The following is a 22,436-nucleotide window of genomic DNA, read 5'->3' as shown; positions in this document are numbered from 1 at the left end:
TCATCGATTTCAGGGAGCTCTGGACCAGATGCCCTCTGAGCAGGAGTTGTCCTCTAGACTACCCGGACCACGGACCATTGGGCCAGGCAGGAGGCGCAATGTTGGACTGAAGGGACCAGCGATCTGATATGGCCTGGCAGAAGGCAGGATGGTTAGTAGCCTAGATGGACTCTCAGTCCAGGCCAGTCCAACACTCTCGGCTCCTCTACCGAGCCCCCAACACGTACCGTCGTCGTTCGTCTGGTTGACTTCGGCCCCGTGTGACAGCAGGAGGGTCAGGCATTCGGTGAGTCCTTTGGAAGCTGCCAGGTGGAACCTGCAAAAAGGAGGAGAAGCCAAGACTAATTGCAGGGGCGGCGAGAAACTCACCAAGGGACCCATGTGTATGGGAGCAGCGACCATGCCACCCTAAAGTCACTGGCTGAGAGAAACTCCATCTTTCTCCCTAGAGAACCCCTGATGTTTCTAATGCTTAGAGGAGGGGTAAGGAGCCAGGTTCTAGTCATAGGTCTGGGAAGGGGTTGGGATCTAGTTGGTCAGTAACATATGTTACCATCGGCAGCCATGTCTGCACGGGCCTTGCTGGGTGAAAGAGTCGCTCACAAAAATGCTGCTCATCAGGAAGGTGTGCTGTCCACCGGCACCAGCTGTCCAATTGGCAGTGCCATCTGGTATAGCAGCACATCACTCAGATTAATGGGACGATAACATCTGTGGTGATGTGGTGTAAGATAGGGACCGTCAAGCCCCATGCTTCAGGGCATCAGCAGGTCAGGAAGGAATTCTCCGCTACCATGCGTGGCATTGCACAATTAGCCAGGTACATTACAGGGATTCCACACACACACACAGCCTTCAAAGCCTCAGACAGCCATCGCTGTTAGGGGCAGGATGCAGGAATCTCTGGACCAATGATCTAGGCTGGAGACAGCTGGCTAGATGAGATCAAAGCTTTGCTCTGGTATAGAAAGAGGGAGGGAAAGCAGACCTCATGCTTTAGTTATTCTTCCTCTTTTTAAAGCAACTTGAGGCCTCAGCTGAAAGTCCCTGTCCCAAAGAACTTAGACTCGAAATAGACCAGACGGACAAAGGGTGAGAGAAAGGAAGGGTTGCAGGTGGGGAAACTGAGGCATGGACTGCCAAAGTGATTTGTCCAAGGTAAATGGGAGAGCCATGTCTCCTGAATCCCAGCCCAATGCTTTGGCCACAAGACCACCCCACCTGTAAATGGGCAGGTGTGCTCTGCCAGGAGGCGGGGATGCTAAACTGGATAGGATTGGAACAGGAAGATGGGGTGGAAGGGGTGTGTGACCCGATGGCCCGGTGTTATGATGTGGTGCATCTAGCAAATCCCACATGCCTGTCTTAAAGTGACATTCCCTGGGCAGAGAGATGTGATGGGAAGGGCGCGGGGCTTTGTCCTGGCTCCGTGGAAATTAACCGCCCAGCTGTGCCTGAGCACCAGCCTTCGGGGTACATTTAGATGCAGAATAAACAGCTGGGTGAGCAGGAGGGAAGCAGTCAAGAAAACTTACGTACGCCGATTGGCCCAGGGCGTTGAGCTTGGTGGGTCTCGCTGTCTTTCTGGAAGCCAGGACGGAAACTCTGCCCACGTCCCCCTTCTCGACGGCTTCGAAAAGCTTCTGGTCCTGTTTGTTCCAGCTCTCAACCTGATTCGAAGAGAGCAGCGTGGAGACAGTGAGCCTGGGCAGGGCTGGAGGACACCCCACCGCGAGAGGGGACAGCATGGCCAAACCGAGCCAGGGCTCCCCTGGGCGAAACACCAGCCTGAGAGCCAGGTGTCCTGGCTCATCTCACTGCTGCTGCTGCCTCCTTTCTGGGCAAAGGCAGTATGGACTAGGCAGAGTGGAGAGAGACAGAATCCTAGAACCGGAAGGGACCTTGACAGGTCATCGAGTCCAGTCCCCTGCCCTCCCGGCAGGACCAAGCCCCGTCTAGATCATTCCTGAGTACGTCTATACTGGAGTTCTTCCTTCCACTTAGTTGGCTGCAATTTAACTCGAGGGCATCCCAATGCTTGTGAAGGCTGGTCCGGGCACTCCCCCAAACACTGGCTTTCTTTAGGGATTAATCTAGAGGAAAACCACAAATATGTGAGGAGCGTCCAGGCCAGTTTCTACAAAAGCTGACGCCCTCTGTAACCTGCATCAACCTTCCACTGCCTTTGTGCCTCAGTTTCCTCATCTCCCAAAGGGAGATGGAGGAGAGTGTTATTTAATTAGCTTTCCTAGCTATTTATTCCTGTGCATGTGAGGCACAAAGAAAATGCAGTACCTTTGCACAACACTTCTCAGCGTAGGATCGCCAATCGTCTATTTATAGCCACCTGCTTGTTGTCATGAGACTCTTTCCCTAGGGGCTTATTAGCTACAATAGCTGGTGACCCCTGTGGTTAAATGTCATGTTTCTTATTCGACACAGGGGTAAGAGGGCTGTGTGATCCCATGGCCCAGTGTTATGATGTGGTGGAGCTAGCAAATCCAACATGCCTATCTTAACATGACAATCACTGGGCAGGGAGATGTGATTGGAAATTATTCATCAGGAAAACATCTGAGCATTCTAACAGGGAAAGGAAACAGCAGCTGTAAGATGGGGACAGCATTATACAAGGGTTTTGCAGTGCTGAGTGGGTGTTTAACCAGTGGCACGGCACAATCGTGTATTCACGAATCCAGGAATTGCCCAAACTGCAGGGAAGGTTCTTAACCAGTCCAGAATTTTATAGCATTCAAGACATATGATAGAGAAACCAGTGCAGTCTAGTGGGTGGAGCTCAGGAACAAGAGCTAGAGGCTCCATGCCTCAGTTTCCTTGTGGATGAAGTGAGATCTATGTACAAAAAGCTGCACCAGAAGAGCTAGGTTTTTTTTTTTTTACAATCATCTGCTGTCTTAGGGAAGTCATGTCCTTGCTCTGTGACTCAGTTTCCCCATCTACTTAACAGACAACTTTGGCCTGGGGGTGAAAACACAGGGATAAATTGAGCCCTGGGAGAGAGCAGATGAGAGTGAGGCCACTAGAATTGCTTCTGTTTAAACCAGCGCTTCAATTTGGCTCCAAGATGGAGTCTTTTTAAACTATCAGAATCTATCTGAGGTACTTATATGGCCCATATCTGAGCCCCTTGCAGTATTTAATGCATTTATCCCTCATGCCCTACCCCCTATGAGGCATAGTGATAGAAATGTAGCCGTGTTAGTCTGGGGTAGCTGAAGCAAAATGCAGGACAATGTAGCACTTTAAAGACGAACAAGATGGTTTATTAGATGATGAGCTTTCGTGGGCCAGACCCACTTCCTCAGATCAAATAGTGGAAGAAAATAGTCACAACCACATATACCAAAGGATACAATTAAAAAAAAGTGAACACATATGAAAAGGACAAATCACATTTCAGAACAGGAGGAGGATGCAGGGGGGGTGGGAAGGAAGGAAGGTAAGTGTCTGTGAATTGATGATATTAGAGGTGGGGAGAGTGGGATGTTTGTGAGTTAATGGTATTAGAGGTGATAATTGGGGAAGCTATCTTGATAATGGGTAAGATAGTTCAAGTGTTTGTTCATTCCTTTTTGGAGAGTGTCGAATTTGAGGCAGGGAGGGCTATCCACCCCATTTTACAGAGGGGAAACTGAGGCACAAAGCGACTGAGTGAGTTGCCCAAGAGACACAATGCATTTGTGGCAGAGCAGGGAATGGACCTTGAGTCTTTAGCGCACAACCATGCAGTATTGGACAATTAGGGATTAACATTCCACAGACGCCTACACACCCTCTGCATGTGTGTGTGTGTTGCTACACAAGGACTACACACCCCACGATTGCTCAAATCCTAATTACCCTATATCCCAGATGGGTGCCTGATCTGAGTGCTTGAGCGGGGGATGGGGGTCTAATTGCCTATGCTGTCGGTTTCTTGCATCCAATGTTGTTGTGGTCGTGTGGGCCCCAGGGTAATAGAGAGATGAGGTAAAAGATATTATCTGCTTCACCTGGCCTCTCAATGTATGAAGAGAAGCCACGCAATTATTTGTTTGGCAAGGCACATTAGTGTGATCAAGTGGTTCCATGTCTAGGAGGGAGAGTCATTTAATAGTTAGAGTGGGGATAGGATGCCTGGCTTCCACACCTAGCTCTTGAAAGAAGAGTGGCCTAGTGGTTAGAGCAGAATCATCAGGTGGTGACGTGTTTAGCATGTACCATTGAGCATCAGGACTGCTGGGTTCCGTGCCTACCACATCCACTTATTCATCACTTTGTTCCTCAGTTTCCCTTTCTTGAAAATGAAGGTAGTAACACTTTCCTACCACATGTGGTCACACCCTAATGAGTGGTTGCAGAGAGCTTCATGGTGCTCTGATTAAAGCTGCGTAGACATGCAAATTAACACGGCGTTTGGTAAATTGGGCCTACACTAATTAACTGTAAAAATACCCTGGCCACTTGGATCTTCACAGCAACAGCAGGCTATAACTCAGCATTGCCACTCTCAGGAGCAGCCCCCCTATCACTTCAGGTGAAGGAGAATCTCCCTTAACTTTTGGCAGTATAGGGCCCATGACACATGGTTCCAATTCCAACCAGCAGAGGGCAGCAGTGTGTGCATAGGTGGTGTTACAATATACATGTCTGTATAGAAGTTTAGGATTCCTCCAGATGAGATAAAAGGAAATTATTATTATTTAGTTATTCTCTAATATGAAATGTATTATAGATGGGGTGGCGGGGCGGGAACGCAAGGCCAACACATCCATCCTTCATGCAGCTCCCAATACCTATTAACAGACAAGGGACTGGAGATCCTTCATGAGCCCTGCTGTGCCTCATTGTGCTGCTGGGTACAGGCTCCACAGGGCAAAGGTGCTTGGGGCAGTTTCTCCAGGGCAGGGGAGGGGGAGGGCAGGGAACACAGTCCCCAATGGGACCTTTACTGCTGCATGTCCCCACTCCCCTGGGGGCTGGCCCCGGGCCTCCATACCAAGCCTGGGAACACCCTGAAGATGCCACAGCCCCAGCTGACTAGGCAATTAAGCCACTCCACATTCCGGTTTGTCAGGCCCAGGTGCTGCCTTCCTAGGCTCCCATTGCCAAATCCAGATCCCGGTGTGTGAGACAGAGGGAACAGGCTGAGAACTGCCTGGCATTAACCCCGTGGCAGGAGGGGCCGAGGCTTGGGCCGTCAGCAAGCGACAGAAGTTTCCTTGACGAGAGAGTTCTTTGATTTGCTTCCCAGTGGTCCCCTAACAAAGGGGGACAGGAGCTGACAGCCTCATTGGCCTCTCTGAGCCCTTGATTCGGGGGCACTAGCCCTGCTGGCTGCTCCGAACCCTGAGCTGCTAGCCAGGGTCACCCAGGGGATGTACCGCAGAGCAGGGAAATGAACTGGGACCTCCAAAGTCCCGAGCTACCACTCCGACCATGGGACCATCCTTCCTCTTTCATCACCCCTCCTCCCACGCACGGGCTACAGCATGGTCCCAGCCCGTAGGCCCCTCGCCCTGCCGTACGGGGCAGAAGGTCAGGGCTCCGAAACGCTAGGTCCTTAAGATACCACTGGCCAGGGCTAGTACTCTCAGCTGGAGCAGGGGTGGGCAAGATATAGCCCCGGGGCCCTTTCAGTCCGGCTCATGGGCCACCCCACTGGACCCACAGGCAGGGAGCAGCTCCAGAACTCAGAATGGCTGGCAGCTCCATCTACCTCTCTGTGACGGGCGTAGGGGGAAGCTTTGTGGGCTTCCACTCCCTCCTTCACCCACACCCCCTTTCAGACCACCCCTCCTTGCCGGCACTCCAGTCCTCTACCCTGAGCTCCCTTCTGCACCCAACCGCCAGACCCTGCATCCCCTCCATCGAGAAGTGCAACCCTTGAACCGGGCTGTTCCCACACCAGAGCTGTTCCCACACCAGACGGCAGCCCAGGACTAAGATGGGAGACCAGCGCATGGGTTCTCCCCCCAGCTGAGTGGTGACATGGGGCAGCAGGGGGTCAGAGCCTCGCTGCAGGGTGCAGTGGTGTCTGTGTCCCATGCGGGGCGACCGGCACGGGGGGCAGTAGATACAGGGCTATTCCCGTGGGGTACGCTAGGCACTGCTCCCTACTACTGCAGCACACGGCTCTTCAGTGGCACACAGTAATGTCCCATTATTAGGGCATCGCCCCCTCCACCGGGTTAGCCCCCCCCCGCCCCATACCAGGCAGCTCACGCCAAGAGGGAGACGGCAGCCAGGGTCACTCACCGCCACCTGTGAGGTGGAGCAGGAGAACATCTTCTTCATGGTGCCTGCGTCCTGCACCAGGGTGTCTCCACGCCGGCGAAACCCCAAGCAGGGCGAGGGCTGGGCTCACACCATCCCCCACGCAACGCCGCTCGCTGCTCAGGACGGGGGCCCGAGGGAGCAGGCCAGCGGGCCCGGCTTTGAGGAGGGCTCAGCCAGGACGGCCATGGACCAGCGCCCCAGAGGGACTCCGCGCTGGCTGCTGAGCAGGTAATTGCTGTCAAAGGGAAGAGGCGTGCTGCGTCGGGGGAGCGTTTGAAGACAATCCTCCTGCCTCCAGGGCCAGCCCCGTCCCCTCCCCTCGCCGCCTCCTGCGCACCTGCTGACAGCTCAGGCCCGGCCCGGGCTTGCCCAAGATCTGATCTTCCAGGGCGTTTGTTCCTGGGTTTAAAAGGAGAGACGATTCCTCCCCTGCCTCCAGACGCAACTGCAGCATCAGCTCCATTCGAGACGCCGGCTAGTGGCAGGGTCCAACAGAGGCACCGGCCCCACGAGCCATCCTACGGGAAGCAGAGGCCAGCAGGGCACGACCCACGCACAATGGGCCAGGCAATGACACAGCAGGAGCATAGGCCAAACCTCCACACCAGTCAGCCCCCGTCTCCTGATCTATTTGACCAGCTGGAACAGCGCAGAGGAGGCACCTTGTGTCTGCAGAGAGCAGAAGTAGCTTTGTTAGACTCCCTCCAGCCTTACCCCTACATACACAAAGACACACAGGCACTCACTCTCTCTCACGTAACACACACACACAAATACACACAGTCTCTGTCTCACTCACTCCCTCACAACCGGCATGCTAGTGAATGTGTGTGTCTGACTGTGTTTGTGCATGTGTGTGAGCAAGAGAACGAGAGAGTGTATGTGCGTGTGCATGTGAGAGAAAGAGTGAGTGTGAGTGTATGAGCGAGTGTGTATGTGTGTGTGTGTGAGAGAGAGAAAGAGGAGAGTGTGTATGAAAGTGTTTGTATGTGCATGTGTATGAGAGAGTGTGTGTGTGTGTGAGAACGAGAATAAGTGTGTATGAGACAGAATGTGTTTGTACGTGCATGCGTGTGTGAGTGTGTGTGTGTGTGTGTGTGAGAGAGAGAGAGAGAGAGGCTACATATACACTACAGGCTTCTGGCACAAGAACAGTCGTTATTGTGCAAAAACTTGCGGAGCATCTACACTGCGGGCACATTCTTGCGCAAGTAAATTTACAGTAAGCGTCAGAACAGAGGGCGTCTTGCTCAAGAGTTATTACTCTCCCCACAAGGACTGTTGCGCAAAAAGGCATGTGTAGACAGGCAACAGGGGTTTCTTGCGCAAGAAACCCCTCTGTCTAAAATGGCCATCAGAGCTTTCTTGTGCATGAGAGCGTCCACACTGCCATGGACACTCTTGCGCAAAAGCACATGGCAGTGTGGACGCACTCTTGCGCAAGACCAAAACTTGCGCAAGAAGCCAGAAGTGTAGACATAGTCAGTGTGTATGAGAGCGAGTGAGTGTGCATGTATGTGCACGCGTGTGTGTGTGAGAGAGTGAGTGTATGTGCACATGCAGGCACGTGCGCGTGTGTGTGTATGCAGGGGTGACCCGAGGCAGGCTGCTGGCAGCTGGCGCCCCAGGCGGAACACACGATCGGCGCTTCTGCCTGTACAGCCCTCAAAGGCGTGACATCATCATTGGGCGCCCCGTTGAAGGTGACGGCTGAGTCGGCCTATACGCACAGGCCGCCCCTGTGTGTGTGTGTGTGTGTGTGAACTAGAGATCTTTGTGAACCTTGGTGAACCAGGATCCATTTTAACAAATCTCCCACCATCATGAAACATTTTTGAACCAAAAGAAAAATGTTCCTAGCTATCCAAATGCCCGATTCCTGCATTTTCCAACCAGAAAATGTATGGATTTTTTTGGAGTCAAAACGACTCTTGACACGTGTAGCGAATGTAGGCCGAAGTGAGATTTTCTAAAGGCTGGAATCAAAACGGCTCAAAATGACCCAAGCAAAACATTTGGATTTGAGCCATGCTGATGGGGCGTGTAGGGGAGGTTCCTCCCCAGATTTTTGGTTCACAAAACGTTTTGATACTTTTACTTTTTTGTCCCTATCTGGGGTGGCTCCAAGGGAGGGCTGGCCCGCTGCATCCCCAGGGTCATGCCTCTCGACGGAACGCTGACCCTTAGGGCCAGCCTGCCTGCTGATTAACAATCAGCCTGGGGGGAAACTGAAAACCCAGCCCAGGCCCCCAGGCATGTCACCACAAAATCCCTAGTGCTCCAGGGCTGGGCCAGTAGTGCCGCTCGTGAAATAATCCACCAGCAGAGGGCAGCACGTCCATGCAAGAGGCAGACAGGCAGATTGGGAACCCATTTTCCATCCAGTTCTGTATTTATCTGGTGCTCATCCCTGTAGATCTAGGTGCTTAATCTCCCACCCTGCTGTGAAATAGGGACGGAGGCTCCTATTACTACCCCAGACTAACACGGCTACATTTCTATCCCTATTAGTGACAGAAGTGCCACATCAGCTAAGTGACATACCCATGTTCACACAGGAAGTCTGTGGCAGAATCCCAGGTTCCTGGCTCCCTCATCCACTGTGCCATCCTTCCTGCTCTCCGCGGTTCTGGGAGAGATGCACATGCACAGAAGGAGGGCTGTTTTTCAGATGAATCCCTGCCAGTCCTGGACAACAGCTCAACTCTGGGGCAGGTGAGGTGAGACACACCCCCTGCTCAGTCTGGGGAACCAGGCTGTAATAGGAGAACAGGTTTTAGTCACAGGAAGGTCCACAGACCACACCTCTGAGTCAATCAACTCCCCCTTTGCCTACTGGATCAGCACAGAGGTGGTGTAACACGCAACAGGTGGAGCTGAACCTGGGGCCTCTGGAACTTAGTGCATGAACCTCTCCTGCTTGAGCAAAAAGCCAGCGGGCTCTCAGCTAAGGCAGTAGAGCAGGGGTTCCCAAACTTTTTGGCATCCCGCCTCCTTTTCGATTTTTGAGAAACCCGCATGCCCCTGCCGCAAAAAAACCAGCAGCAAAACTTCTTGAGAAAAAAAAAAAGGAACTGACCGGGGCTGAAAAACAAAAGTAGCAGGGGAGGAGGCAGTGGGGGGGCTGGGTTGCCTTGCGCACCCATTGGAATTTCTTCATGCCCCCCAGTTTAGGAGCCCATGCTATAGAGCAAACTTGTTCTTCACTCTGTAAGTGGTCACAGAGTACCACGCCCAGCAGGTGTGTGGGATACAGCGACATGGTGGGCTCTGTAGAAATCACACGTAGCTTTGGGTATGTCTACACTACAGCATTAATTCGAACTAACTTAATTCAAATTAGTTAATTCGAACTAAGCTAATTCGAATTAGTGCATCTAGACCTAAAAACTAGTTTGAATTAGTGTTTTGCTAATTCGAACTAGCATGTCCACATTGAGTGGACCCTGAATCGAGGTTAAGGATGGCTGGAAGCAGTGCCGGCAGGGCATCAGATTAGGACTTAGAGCGTGGAGCTGCTGTCTCAGGCTAGCCGAGGGCTGCGCTTAAAGGGACCCAACCCCCACCCCGGACAGACAGTTCTCAGGGGTTCCCCGCCTGCAAAGCAGTCCTGGCTTGGATTGCCCGGACTACCCACACTGGGCACATCACAGCACTCGGCCATCAGCCCGGCTGCACTTGCCGCAGGCTGCCATCCAGGGGGGAGGGTCAATCGGGGGGCTGCAGGAGAGCTTCCACCCTGAGGAGCCCACAGAGCCACCCCAGTCCTCCCCATCGGGGGCTCGTACCTCATTCCTCCCTCACCTCCTTCCACTTACCCCTCCCCTAGCCCCCCTTCCTGATGTACAAAATAAAGGACACATGTGTTCAAAAATAGAAACTCTCTTTATTGAACAAAACTCGGGGAGACTGGGAAAAGGAGGTGGGAGAGGGGAAGAGAGAGGGTGGGAGAGGGGAGGGCAACTAAAATGATCAGAGGTTTGGAACAGGTCCCATATGAAGAGAGGCTAAAGGGACTGGGACTTCTCAGCTTAGAAAAGAGGAGACGGGGGGGGGGGGGATATGATAGAGGTCTATAAAAGCATGAGTGGTGTGGAGAGGGTGCATAAAGAAAAGTTCTTCATTAGTTCCCATAATAGAAGGACTAGAGGACACCAAATGAAATGAATGGGTAGCAGGCTTCAAATTAATAACAGAAAGTTCTTCTTCACAAAGCAAATAGTCAACCTGTGGAACTCCTTGCTGCAGGAGGCTGTGAAGGCTAGAACTAGAACAGAGTTTAAAGAGAAGTTAGATAAAGTCATGGAGGTTGGGTCCATGGAGTGGTATTAGCCAGGGGGTAGGAGTGGTGTCCCTGGCCTCTGTTTGTAGAAGGCTGGAGATGGATGGCACGAGACAAATGGCTTGGTCATTGTTTCGGTCCATCCCCTCCAGGGTCCCTAGGGTTGGCCGCTGTTGGCAGACAGGCTACTGGGCTAGATGGACCTTTGGTCTGACCCAGTACGGCCATTCTAAGCTCAGGGCTCAGGGTCAGGGGTCTCAGTGGACCACCCTGATTTTCATGCAAACCTGCTCCTGGGTGGCCAGGCTGGCAGCTCTCCTGCCCTAGACGGCCACTTTCCTGTGCCTAGTGCGGAGGTCGTGGATGAGGTCCACGATGTCCTCACTAGACCAGGCGGGCGCCCGCCTCTTGCGGACCCGGGCAGGCTCCCAGGAGCCGCCAGCCTGGTCCCGGGAAGAGGCGGAGGGCTGGGTGGCAGCGGGTGGCTGGTTCGTGCTGTGCCAGGTGCAGAGTCTGCTGGCTGGGTGCTGGCAGGCTTGCACCTGCCACAGGCACCATAGCCAGCCCGTGCCCCTTTAAGGGGTCCGGGGCCGGGAGGGGGGCAGATGAGTTTCCCTGGTGGTGCCCAGAGTGGCCACCAGGGAAAGCTGGGGAGGGCTAGCCTCCCACTAGTTCAAATTAAGTGGCCACACAGCCCTTAATTCGAACTAGTTAATTCAAACTAGGCATTATTCCTCATAGAATGAAGTTTACCTAGTTCGAATTAAGCGCTCCACTAGTTCGAATTAAGTTCGAACTAGCGGTTTGTATGTGTAGCGCCTATCAAAGTTAATTCGAACTAACGTCTGTTAGTTCAAATTAACTTTGTAGTGTAGACATACCCTTTGTTAGACACCGAAACCATAGATGGGCTCCCTACAGCTTGTGCTCCTGGATACACTCGCACATGGGCACTCACATACCCCGGCCAGCGCTGGTTGGGAGGTGCGTGTGTGTGTGTGTGTGTGTGTGTGTGTGTGTGAGAGAGACCCACGTGCATCACCGACTGGCCTGAGTCTTATCTCCCACCCTAGCCATTGGGCCATGTTGGTTGGTGGGCCCTGGTACAGGCATCTCCATAGCAACACTTTCAATCCATGCCCCTGGGGATTTCAATCCATAACTGCTGGCGGCTCAGAGCCAGGGGCTGACAAGACACTGGAGTTATGGCCCATTGCATGTATGACACGCCCTGAGGCCTGCTAACCCGGCCTTCCAGGGCGGGGCTCAGGAACGGGTCTGCACAGCCATGCTGTGCAGAGGGGGCCATCGGTGGCGCAAACGGGGCTCCTCTGACCGCGTGACATGGCTTTCAGATGTAGGGCTGCACTGCTGGTGCCAGGGCTGGGCTGGTGAGCCGGGCAAGGCCCAGCGGCACATGAAATTCCTCTGCAAGCCTTCCATCCCCCGAGGCCTGCCGAGGTGTTCATTGCGCGTGGTCTCCTACAACAGGCGTCCCCACTTTTGCTTACCTGTCGCTCCCTCCTTGTGTTTCGCAGAGAGACCTGGGTTATTTCCCCCAGACCTGAAAAAAAGCTCCGTGAGGCATGAAAGCCGGTCCCCTCCATGACCAGACGTTGGTCCAATAAAGGTATCACCTCACCCGCCTTGTGTCTCTCATCTCCTGTGGCCACCCTGGCTACAGCACCACTGCAGAGCTCTGGGCCTAAGTACCCTTGGCGGCGGTCAGGGAGCTGAGACGCTAGCGGGACAGGGTCTGCTGTGCAGTACGCGGCCTTAGCCCTTGTAAGCCTGGGGCATTGTGTGCTTGAACTGATTGCAGGCCTCTTTCGTCACCCCAGTGCTTTATTGCTGGCTCCGGCTGCCAATTCAAACAAGCCAGGCAATCACAGCAGGGTAAATTGCCGGCAAGTGCAGAAGAAATGGCCCTGGAGCCAGCAGCTCCTCTGCTCTTCAGGGTCCAGCAAAGATCAGGAGGGGCAGGGGAAGGGCTCAGGGGTTCACAGACTGGGGGTGCTCTAGACACTAGGCTCCCAGTGGGATTCGGAGCCCAAAGCTCTCAAGAGGGTGCCCATTTGGTGAGACGAACGGCAGGTCTCAGCTGTCACAAAGCCGGCCCCCTTGTTTACAGCCTCCTGGCTGGAGGCAGGCTGGGCCACGAGTTTGGCCGTTAGCCTGTGACTCGGGTTCAAGGCCCTGCTCTGCCGCTGACACCCTGCGCGCAAGTCACTTAGTCACGCTGTGCCTCAGTTTCCCATCTGGACAACAAGGAGAATAGCCTTGCCCTGCCTCCCCTGGAGGCTGTGACACACTGAAGATGGTGAGGCGCTCAGCTGCTATGGGTGCCAGCCAAGTGCGCAAGACAGCCAGGCCATGGGGTCCCTCTGAGGATCACTGAGGTCTGCTTAGGCCCCATCCAACCCAAGAGGGCCAGGGTTTCCAACCTGCCCCCGCCTCTGGACCAGCAGGCCCTGGCCACTGCAGAGCAAGAGAGGGTCTGATTCTTTCCCCACCTGGCACTGGAAGTCAGGTCTTCCTGGGTTTCAGGGCTCTCGGCCGTACACGTTGGCAGAGGAGAGGGGCTGTGTGGCTTCATCCTCTGCTGGAGGACCGGTCCAGCCCCCCGGGGCTCCTTTGCAAGGGCTCCTATTAGCCAGAGGCCACGGTTGCAGGTCAGCCACTGCAAGCCCATTCCTGTTGGGTCTGAGCCCTTCTCTTGGTGGCTTCTCCAAAGATTTTGCCCCTTTACATCCAGGATTTCCCAGGGACACAAAGCCAGCTGGGGCACCCCCAGGACCAGGGCTCTGATCAGCTGCCTGGAGCACAGCCTCTGGATGCCAGAGAGACAGAAACACCATGAAAGGGGCAGCACCTGACTAGAAATCCCATGTCAGACCTGGAGGTCCTCAGCTGACAGAATTCAGCCAGAGTTTGTCATTCACAATTGTCGGGGTGATGGTGGTGGTGTACAGATACCAGATGGATCTGTTTCAGCACAGCCGGTTACTCCTATCCACTTCTAGGACTTTTTTATTCAGATCTTAAAGCATTTAACAGATGGGGAAACTGAGACACGGCAAGGGGACCCTCCCCTGAGGCCTCCCAATGTCAGAGCCCAGAATGGGCCTCAAATTCCTGGTGAGGCAGCTGTGCCTAGTGGATGGAACAGAGTGCTTCTGCTGACTGGCTACCGAGTTGCTGGATGGCTTTGGGCAAATCAAAACCTTCCTCTGTAAGCGTTTTCTGGCTGCAGGGAAGGAGAGTCACTCATAAAAACAGCTGTACTGGGTCAGACCAAAGGTCCATCTAGCCCAGCATCCTATCGTCCAACAGTGGCCAATGCCAGGTGTCCCAGAGGGAATGAAGAGAACAGAGAATCATCAAGTGATCCCTCCCCGTCATTCATTCCTAGCTTCTAACAAAGGGTATGTCTACACTACCCCGCTAGTTCGAACTAGCGGGGTAGTGTAGACATACCCAAACAGAAGCTCAGGACACCATCTCTGCCCACCCTGGCTAATAGCCATTCATAGACCTAACCTCCATGAATTTAGCTAGCTCTTTTTTGGAAACCTGTTAAAGTCCTGGTCTTCACAACCTCCTCTGGCGAGGAGTTCCACAGGTTGACAATGCGCTGTGTGAAGAACTAGTGCTCTGTGGAGCAGACCTGTCGCAGAGCTCTCCTGTCCCAGCACAGCAGTGCAATGGTTCAGTGACAACCCCCACCTCGCAGCGGAAGGAAGCTGATTTGTCTCCATTGGAATTTAAATGTAGGGCGACACTCACACAGAGGCCAGCATTTTGTGTTGACAAAAACCTGAACGTTGGACTCCAAAGCTGCCCTGACACTAGCCCATAAAAATACCCAACCTCCTGCCACAACCTGGGCCTGATTCTGATCGCCTTTCCTCCCTGGTAACTAGATTGTGCCCGAGACACCTTGTGCAGTGACTTAGATCAGCACAAAGGGGGTGCAAGGCCAGCGGAGAATGTCTGGCTGGTTCCTGACTCACCTTGGGGCTTGCGCTCCAGGGAAACAGCTGAGCAGAGAGTCCAGCCAAGAGGGAGGCGGAGGGAAAGAAGTACCTTTGTTCCACCTGCCCCAGGAATGAAGGAGGAGTCCAGCCCTGCCCCTTGGGAGGGCTGGCCTTGAGTTGCAACACATACACACCCAAGGCAGCTCGCCTGCCTGGCACAGATGAGCCCGGCGTGGGTTCAATCCACACCGCCTGCACAGCTGGACTCAGGCTCGCAGGAGAGAGGGGAACAGACCGACCGCCTGCCTGTGTTGCAGAGGACGGGGGAGACGCAGGGGCGATGCCAGGGCTCCAGGGCCACCCGGGCCTGAAGGATTCCCCCTCCGGGCTGTGCAAGCCACCACTGGCCTATTGTGTGGCACTGTCCCCGGATCTGCGCCGCGGACCCAGTATTGTGCGCCATCAGGGTGAGCAGGCCTGCGTGGAAAACTCCCTGGCTGGCAGGAGGGTGTGTTGAACATGCAGGCCGGGGGGATTGGGCGGTTGAACGGCTCGGCCCAGCCTGACTTTGGGAACAAATCCCTCCTGGATGCTCAGGGGATGAGTGGGGATGATGCTGCCTCTGTCCCGGCCGACGGCGTCTTTGGCCTGCGGATCCTCATCTCCAGCGTGTACTTGGTGGTGTGCGCCGTGGGGCTGCTGGGCAACTCCACGGTCATGTACTTGGTCCGAGCCCAGAAGGGCAGGCCGGCTTCCGCCATTAACGTCTTCATCTTTGGCCTGGCACTGGCTGACTTCCACTTCGCCCTGACCCTGCCCTTCTGGGCGGTGGAGACGGCCCTGGATTTCACTTGGCCCTTCGGCAACGCCATGTGCAAGCTGGTCCTCACCCTGACCGTCCTCAGCGTCTACGCCAACGTCTTCCTGCTCACCACCATGAGCGTCACACGCTACTGTTCTGTGGCCTCTGCTGTCAGGCCCAGCCTCCAGCTGACTGCCGGCCTGGCCAAGAGGATTGCCCTAGCTCTTTGGGTTGCAGCCTTGGGAGCCACCATACCCACCACCATCTTTGCCACAGTGACCAATGTGGCTGGGGTGGAGCTGTGCCTCCTCAAGTTCCCCACCAACAGGTGGCTGGGGGTGTACCATGTCCAGAAGGTGCTGGTGGCCTTCGTGGTGCCCTTGGCCATCATCTTGGCCTCCTACCTGTTGCTCCTGAGCTTCCTCCAGCAGCACCGGGTCAATGCCAACAACCCTAGGAGGCAGAGCCAGATCACCGCCTCCATCTGGCTGGTAGTCACCTCCTTCTTCGTCTGCTGGTTCCCCAACCATGTGGTGACTTTCTGGGGAGCCCTGGTGAAGTTCAGGGCTATCCCTTGGGACAAGACCTTCTACTTCCTCCACACCTACATCTTCCCCCTCACCACCTGCCTGGCCCACAGCAACAGCTGCCTCAACCCCGTCGTCTACTGCCTGATGCGCAGGGAGTTCCGCAGGGCACTGAAAGATGCTTTCTCGAGCCTCTTGGCTCAGGTGTCTTCCTACCTGCCTTCCTCCATCTGCCAGGCAAGGGAGGAGGGCGCCCCCCAGGTGACTCTACCCTTGGACCAGAGGGGCAGGCCCATCGGCGTGCAGGTGGCGAAGAAAGAATACGCCCTGCTGTCCACCACCATCACCGTTGTGCCCGAGCTGAGAGCCGAGGAAGCCAACCGAGCAGGGCGAGTCCCAGGGCCAGTGTCAACAAGGAGATGCCGAAGTGAATTGTAGCCCTTATGACACACGGATGGCTGCTGGGCTAACAGCAGAGACGCCTGGGCTAGCAGGGCATGGGGTTGCCACGAGCACCAGCTGTGCGGTGGGCTGTGGTCTTTTGCACCCAACCTAACTTGAAAGCGTTTGCTACGTGTTCCTGTTAGGAAGGACAGGACCTGACTCTGGCTCTGCAGCTCCAGCCAGGGCCGCTTCCTCTAGTCCTCACACACCTGAGATTTGGGGGAAGCCCAGGCGGACTCAGTGGCCCTTATTTCCACAGCACATCCCACAAATGGCCCGAAAGCGAACCATTGGAGTTCGGCCTCGTCACTGCTGCTGGCCGTTCTCATGAGCCCAATGGCGCTTGCATTGGCATTTCGTGGCTCCGTGCTTTACGGTTCCGTTGGCTTCATTTGCCTCCAGCAGCCAGAGCAGAAGTCACAGGAGATCTGAGCACCTCATGGCCTTATCGCCGTTCAAGGACTGATAACACAGATCCAGGGACCTTCTCCGCTTCCACGCAAGTTGGCTGGTGACAAAAGTGCACCTCTTGACCGCTCTAAGGAGGGTGCAGCGGGCTTCCGCCCCTCCTGCCGGGTCTGCGGAGCAATAGCCAGGCCCCCATGCAAAAGCTTTCTATGGAGCAAGGCCGCCCACAGTCCCAGCATGATACCCTCACGGAAGAGGGCCAGGTGGGTCTCTTCTTCAGAGGCAATTGGTTCTGCTTCATAAGTCCTGCGTGTAGCCCTAGGACGGGAGAGACGTCTTCTCTGAGCAGCCCAAATCACTTCCTTCATCAGGACAATTCCCCCAGCTTAAACCACATGGTGAGCTTCTGGGGAGCCCCTTGGGGCAAGGCCTTCTACTTCCGCCGCCCCTACAGCTTCCACCTCCCTGGCCTATTGAGCTCTCCTGGCAGGATAGTGGCCTTGCCTCATTGGCCCACAAAGTGCAAGCAGGGCTGGACCGAGCCATTCTGGCGCCCCGGGCAGACAGTTTAATTGCACCCCGGGTTGGGGGACGGCGCATACGTGGCCCCCACCCCCGCACCAGCGTGTTGGGGAGGGCGCGCGGAGCTGGTGGTGGCAGGACGCACGTGCCCGGCTCGGCCCAGTCCGGTTACCGCCACTGGCATGCAGCCCCGAGCTTGGCCGTGCAGGGCCCCGCGGCCGCAGGAGGAAGGACGCTGCTGGCTGGCGCTGCGGGGGTTAACGCGGTCCCCGCCCCAGGCAGCTGCTGCAGGGTGGCCTCTGGAGCCTGCGATCTGGGAGCCGGCATTGTGCGCCTCTTACAGCTGCCATCAGGTGCACCCCCATAGGTTGGCGCCCCGGGCAGCTGCCCGGCTAGCCCATGCCTTAATCCGGCCCAGAGCGCAAGGGGCCAAAGAGAGCTTCATCTGGGCTCAGACCCCCATGGGGCCGAAGGGGCTGCTTACTGCAGGGGTCAGTCTGGCTTAGTCAACTGTGACTTCACTGGTAGATCCTCAGTACATGACACGCTCAGCACATGGGGTCGTTCCCCACTCACCTTAAACCCCAGATGTTTGGATTCTGCTAGAGCCCATCTCTGTTCTGCTGCACGCCTCTCCAGCCTTGAACACTGGGCAGCCGGGAGATGGCTCCGTTCCCAAGCTGGCTTCAGAAACAGCAGCAAACTCACAGGCTTCCGGATTTACGGGGCTCGCGGGAGGTGTCCAGGACTCCTGCAAGTGTCAAAGTCTAAATCAACGTGGCTCCAGCTGTGGCCAAAACCTGCTTTAGTCCCGGGGCTGAAGCGAATGAGGAACTGCACCATGCTTGCAAACACAACCCCTTTTAATGCAGCCAGCGGAACATGTGTCATCCAGATTGAGATGTCCCCCACCCCCGCCAAACCTCTGGAGCAGCTGGATTCCTCCATGAGGGACCATTCCACAATGCTATCCAGGACATAATGGGTTAAATCCATCCTAAAGGTCTGATCATGAGCACTGCGGAACACTGTCAGCACCTGTTGAAGTAGGACAGGAACATCAGGGCGGGGGGGGGGGGGGGAGAACAAACATGCTAGTCTTACGGTTTTTTTGTACCAATTGAATGGTTTTGGTATGAGCTTAAACTGCAAGGATTAAATCTGTACAGCTCTGAGTGTGGACAGAATAAACCTGCAGCATGGCCTAGTGCAGTCTTTCTCAACCTTTTTTAAATAAAGTACCCCTTTTTTACAAAAAAATTATAAGTACCCCCAGTACCTACAGTTTTCAGACACAATTTTTTTTTTTTTTACCATTGCAACACATTTGTTTAAACAACCTAATTGCAGCTGGGCGGGTGATTAAATTGTTGGGTGTAACAAGTACAAAAATAATCAAGTGCTGTAAAACTTAGAACAAAAATTCAGTTTTCTCCAAATTTCAAATTAACTCAGTGCATATTAAATACAGTGTTGACATTCCCCCCAGACTTCTCTCGAGTACCCCTAAGGGTACTTGTACCACTGGTTGAGAACCACTGGCCTAGTGGATAGAGCACAGGGACTCAGGAGAGCTGCGTTCTAGTCCCCACTTTACCACTGGCCTTCTGGATGACTCAAGGCAAGGCCTGGCTCTGTGCCTCAGTTTCCCCATTGCTAAAATGGGATAATGACCCTGATTTCCTTTGAAAAGTGCTTTGACATCTGCTGATGAAAAGCTGTAGGGATTATAATGGTAGAGCCCTTTCTCTTTTGGTCACAGGAACTAACTCAAGCATCTCAATGCTTTCTCCTCTGCGGGGCACCAACTTTTTTCTCTAAGTACCTAACTCTGGATTGAGAAGCCTGTGTGCAGTCACCCAAGTTGGAAAATATTTATCACGGCATAAGCAGTGTTTTCCAGGGCCACCCTTAGGCTATGTCTACGCTATGTGTTTCGTTGGAAGAGGCAATGCAAATGAAGTACTGATTAGCATTTTCTCAAGCTTCATTTGCATAATCTATTCAGAACCGTTTTTGCGCAAGAGGTTTTTAAGCAAAAACATGCCGTGTGGACATGTCTGTTTTGCACAAAAACTCCCAGAGAGGCATAAGGATCTTGTGCAAAAAAGGGTTTTTGTGCAAAACGGACACGTCCATACTGCATGTTTTTGTGCAAAAACCTCCTGCGAAAAAACGGATTGGAATAGATTATACCAATGAAGCGTGAGAAAATGCTAATCAGCACTTCATTTGCATCAGCCCTTCCAACAAAACACATAGGCTACGTCTACACTGGCAGCTTCTTGTGCAAGAACTCTTTTGCGGAAGCGTTCTTGTGCAAAAACTCTTCCACAAGAGAGCGTCTACACTGCCATGTGCTTTTGCGCAAGAGATGTGCTTTTGCACAAGAGCATCCATGCCAGTGTAGACGCTCTCTTCCAAAAGAAAGCTCTGATAGCCATTTTAACCATAGGGGCTTCTTGCACAAGAAATTCATGTTGCCTGTCTACACTGGCCTCTTCTGGAAGAGCTCTTGCGCACGAGGGCTTCTTCCTGAGAGGGAGCGTCAGAGTTCTTGCACAAGAAGCCCTGATTTTCTACAGTACAACGTCAGTTTACTTGCGCAAGAACGTGCGGCCAGTGTAGACAAGTGGCATGTTTGTGTGCAAGAGCGGCCGTTGTCACGCAAGAATGCACCAATGTAGACACAGCCATTGTGTAGACATAGCCCCAGGCTCGCTCTCTCTATCCAGCTGTATTTAATATGCACTAACGAGTTAATGGACTCCTCCAGGAAAAGAGATATTTTACGCCTCTCGTGTGGATACAGTTAAGCACCTTTATACCAATCAAACTAAGGGTGTCATCCTGCTTTAACTATATCTGTGTAATAAAAGCTTGTGCATCGAGGGATCTTTGGGAGAAAAATATGATTCGCTTGCTCCTACAGCTATAATTCACTCCCAACCATCTGATTTATGGATTGCTTTGCAATGCTGCAATTAAGGCAGGCCGTGTGTGTGCGTGAGGAGGGGGGGGGAACAGTGATAAAGGACCATCAAGAAGGGACAAATCAAAAAGGTAATCAGCGCCCAGCCCTTGAGCAAACACAACATCCCAGCCCAGCAAGGGACAAGCAAAGCCCATTTCCTGTTTTCAGAAATGAAATTTTTATTAGAGTCAACTAGGGGTCACTGTTTTGTTGGGAGAAGAGCAAAGAGACAGCCCAGAATGAGGAATTTAATTGCACCAGCCTCACGATCAAGGGGACAGAACCTTTTGTGGGGCTCAGCAATTGCAGCCAGAGATGGATTTTTCCGAAAAGTCCATTCCGGTACCAAAACAAGCGATTACATTGTCAACAGAGCTCAGGATATTACATGCGGGCCTGCATCATCCTAAAGGGATGCGGAGCCCTTGTGAAAAATCTGGCCCTGATTTAGGAGCATCAATAGGAGAGAAGCACTAGGGCAAATAGCTTATCTGATTTGTGGATGCTGGGAAAGCATCAGTAAAATCCGGCTTCATCTGGGCATACGGGAAAGCAATGGTCAAGTTAAAAACAGTATTAATAGGAAAAACAATGAGCAGTCCTGTGGCACCTGAGGGTATGTCCATACTACAGCACTATTTCGAAATATCTTATTTCGAAATAACGCGTCTAGACACAAAATGCATTTCGAAATAGCACATCCACAATAGCGCATCCACAATAACATTTTGCTGTTTCAAAATAGTGCATCCACACTGATAGGACGCTGAATCGTATTTAAGGCCGGCTGGAACCAGTTCTGGCAGGGCATCAGGTCAGGAGTTACCTTGTGTGGCTGCTGCCTGAAGCTATCTGAGACTTGTGCTTAAAGGGACCCCCCTTGGATAGCCGGTTCTAAGGTTTCCCTGCTTGCTTGCCTACCTCGCTGAGGGACAGCAAAGCTTTTTTTTCTCTGCATGCTCTGGTTGCCCTCACTCAGGACACCACAGCACTCTGCAGCATGGGGCCGGAGCTGCCCCGGGCACTCTGGTGTTTGTCCTAGTCATGTTGCTGCGAGCCTGGCACTACGTTCTGCAGGCAGTAACAGTCTTCCTGGTGTGCCCCACTGGGGGCTTATGCCTCATTCCTCCCTCACCTCCATCCACTTACCCCTCCCTACTGCTGTACAATAAAAGACACATGTGTTCATTACAACAAAGCCTCTTTATTGAACAACACTGGGGTGAGGGGGAATGAAACTGAGGTGAGACTGGGGAAAGAACGTGGGAGAGCGGAGAAGGGAGGGTAGGAGAGGGGAGGGGAAAACCTGGGAGGAGGGAGCTGGCAAGGGGAGGAAGGGAGAGGAGAAGCTCAGGGCTCAGGGTTGGGGATCTCGCCAGCCCAACTGTCTCCCAGCACTGTGGGTGCAGGGGCCTCGGCATCCCTAGGGGTGTCAGAAGGATGGGGAGGAAGAAGCAGGAGGGGGAGAAGGAGTGGGATGAGGAGCGGTACCGTATATTCCGGCGTACAAGACGACCTCTGATGTTAAAAAACATCCCCCAAAAATCGGGGGTCGTCTTGTACGCCGGGTATACATCCCAGGCGCGCCTGGGATGCCCCGCCACCGGAGCCCCTCCGCGGCTTTGAAAGCCTCGGGGGAAGCCGGCGGGGGGGCATCCCAGGCGCGCCTGCGCTGCTCCCCTGGCGGAGCCCCTCCGCGGCTTTCAAAGCCGCGGAGGGGCTCCGCCAGGGGAGCAGCGCAGGCGCGCCTGGGATGCCCCCCCGCCGGCTTCCCCCGAGGCTTTCAAAGCTGCTGCGGCTTTGCTCCTGGTGCCTCTGGTCTGCTGGGGATCATCTCCAGCAGACCAGGGACACCGGGAGCAAAGGAGGCGGAGGGGCGCTGGGGTATAAGATGAAACCCTATCTTTTAATTAAAAAGATAGGGGGTCGTCTTATACGCCCAGTCGCCCTATACGCTGGAAAATACGGTAGCTGGAGAAGCAGCAGGGGCTGGAGTTGCAGAAGGCAGCAAGCTCTGGTCCAGGGTCGATGACCACCTGGAGGACACGGACTATCCTGCCCCCCAGGATGTGGTCCACGACATCAAAATAGGGGCAGGGGTCTGGGTCAGCCCCTGGTTGGGAGCTACCCCCTGTGACCCTGGCATACGCCTGTCGCAGATCCTTTATTTTCATGCGAACCTGCTCCTGGGTTCGCATATGGCCTGCATATGGCCTTTGGT

At 54.0% G+C, this 22,436-nt stretch overlaps 2 protein-coding genes across 2 annotated transcripts in view; one reads left to right on the top strand and one right to left on the bottom strand.

The window, feature by feature from the left end:
* ANKRD35 (ankyrin repeat domain 35) overlaps positions 1–6,556 on the bottom strand; it is a 37,484-nt gene extending 30,928 nt beyond the window's left edge. The window contains exons 1-3 of the mRNA XM_075907234.1: positions 6,259–6,556; positions 1,540–1,670; positions 228–316 (exon numbers count right to left, since the gene is read on the bottom strand). Of these exons, the coding sequence (XP_075763349.1) occupies positions 228–316; positions 1,540–1,670; positions 6,259–6,297 (259 nt within the window). The 5' untranslated portion in view covers positions 6,298–6,556. The remainder of the gene's footprint in view (positions 1–227; positions 317–1,539; positions 1,671–6,258) is intronic.
* Positions 6,557–14,880: 8,324 nt separating this feature from the next.
* Positions 14,881–16,305, top strand: RXFP4 (relaxin family peptide/INSL5 receptor 4). The gene has a single exon (XM_006113980.3). It carries the CDS (start codon positions 15,058–15,060, stop codon positions 16,303–16,305), a length of 1,248 nt encoding a protein of 415 aa, XP_006114042.2. The 5' UTR covers positions 14,881–15,057.
* Positions 16,306–22,436: the final 6,131 nt, after the last annotated feature.

Source organism: Pelodiscus sinensis, chromosome 24 (assembly GCF_049634645.1).
Source record: "Pelodiscus sinensis isolate JC-2024 chromosome 24, ASM4963464v1, whole genome shotgun sequence".
Classification (NCBI taxonomy): Eukaryota; Metazoa; Chordata; order Testudines; family Trionychidae; genus Pelodiscus; species Pelodiscus sinensis.
This window is presented reverse-complemented; position numbering and strand designations above follow the sequence as displayed.

Excerpts from the sequence above, each read along its gene's own strand:
- RXFP4 (XM_006113980.3), top strand. The coding sequence starts at position 15,058 with ATGCAGGCCGGGGGGATTGGGCGGTTGAACGGCTCGGCCCAGCCTGAC.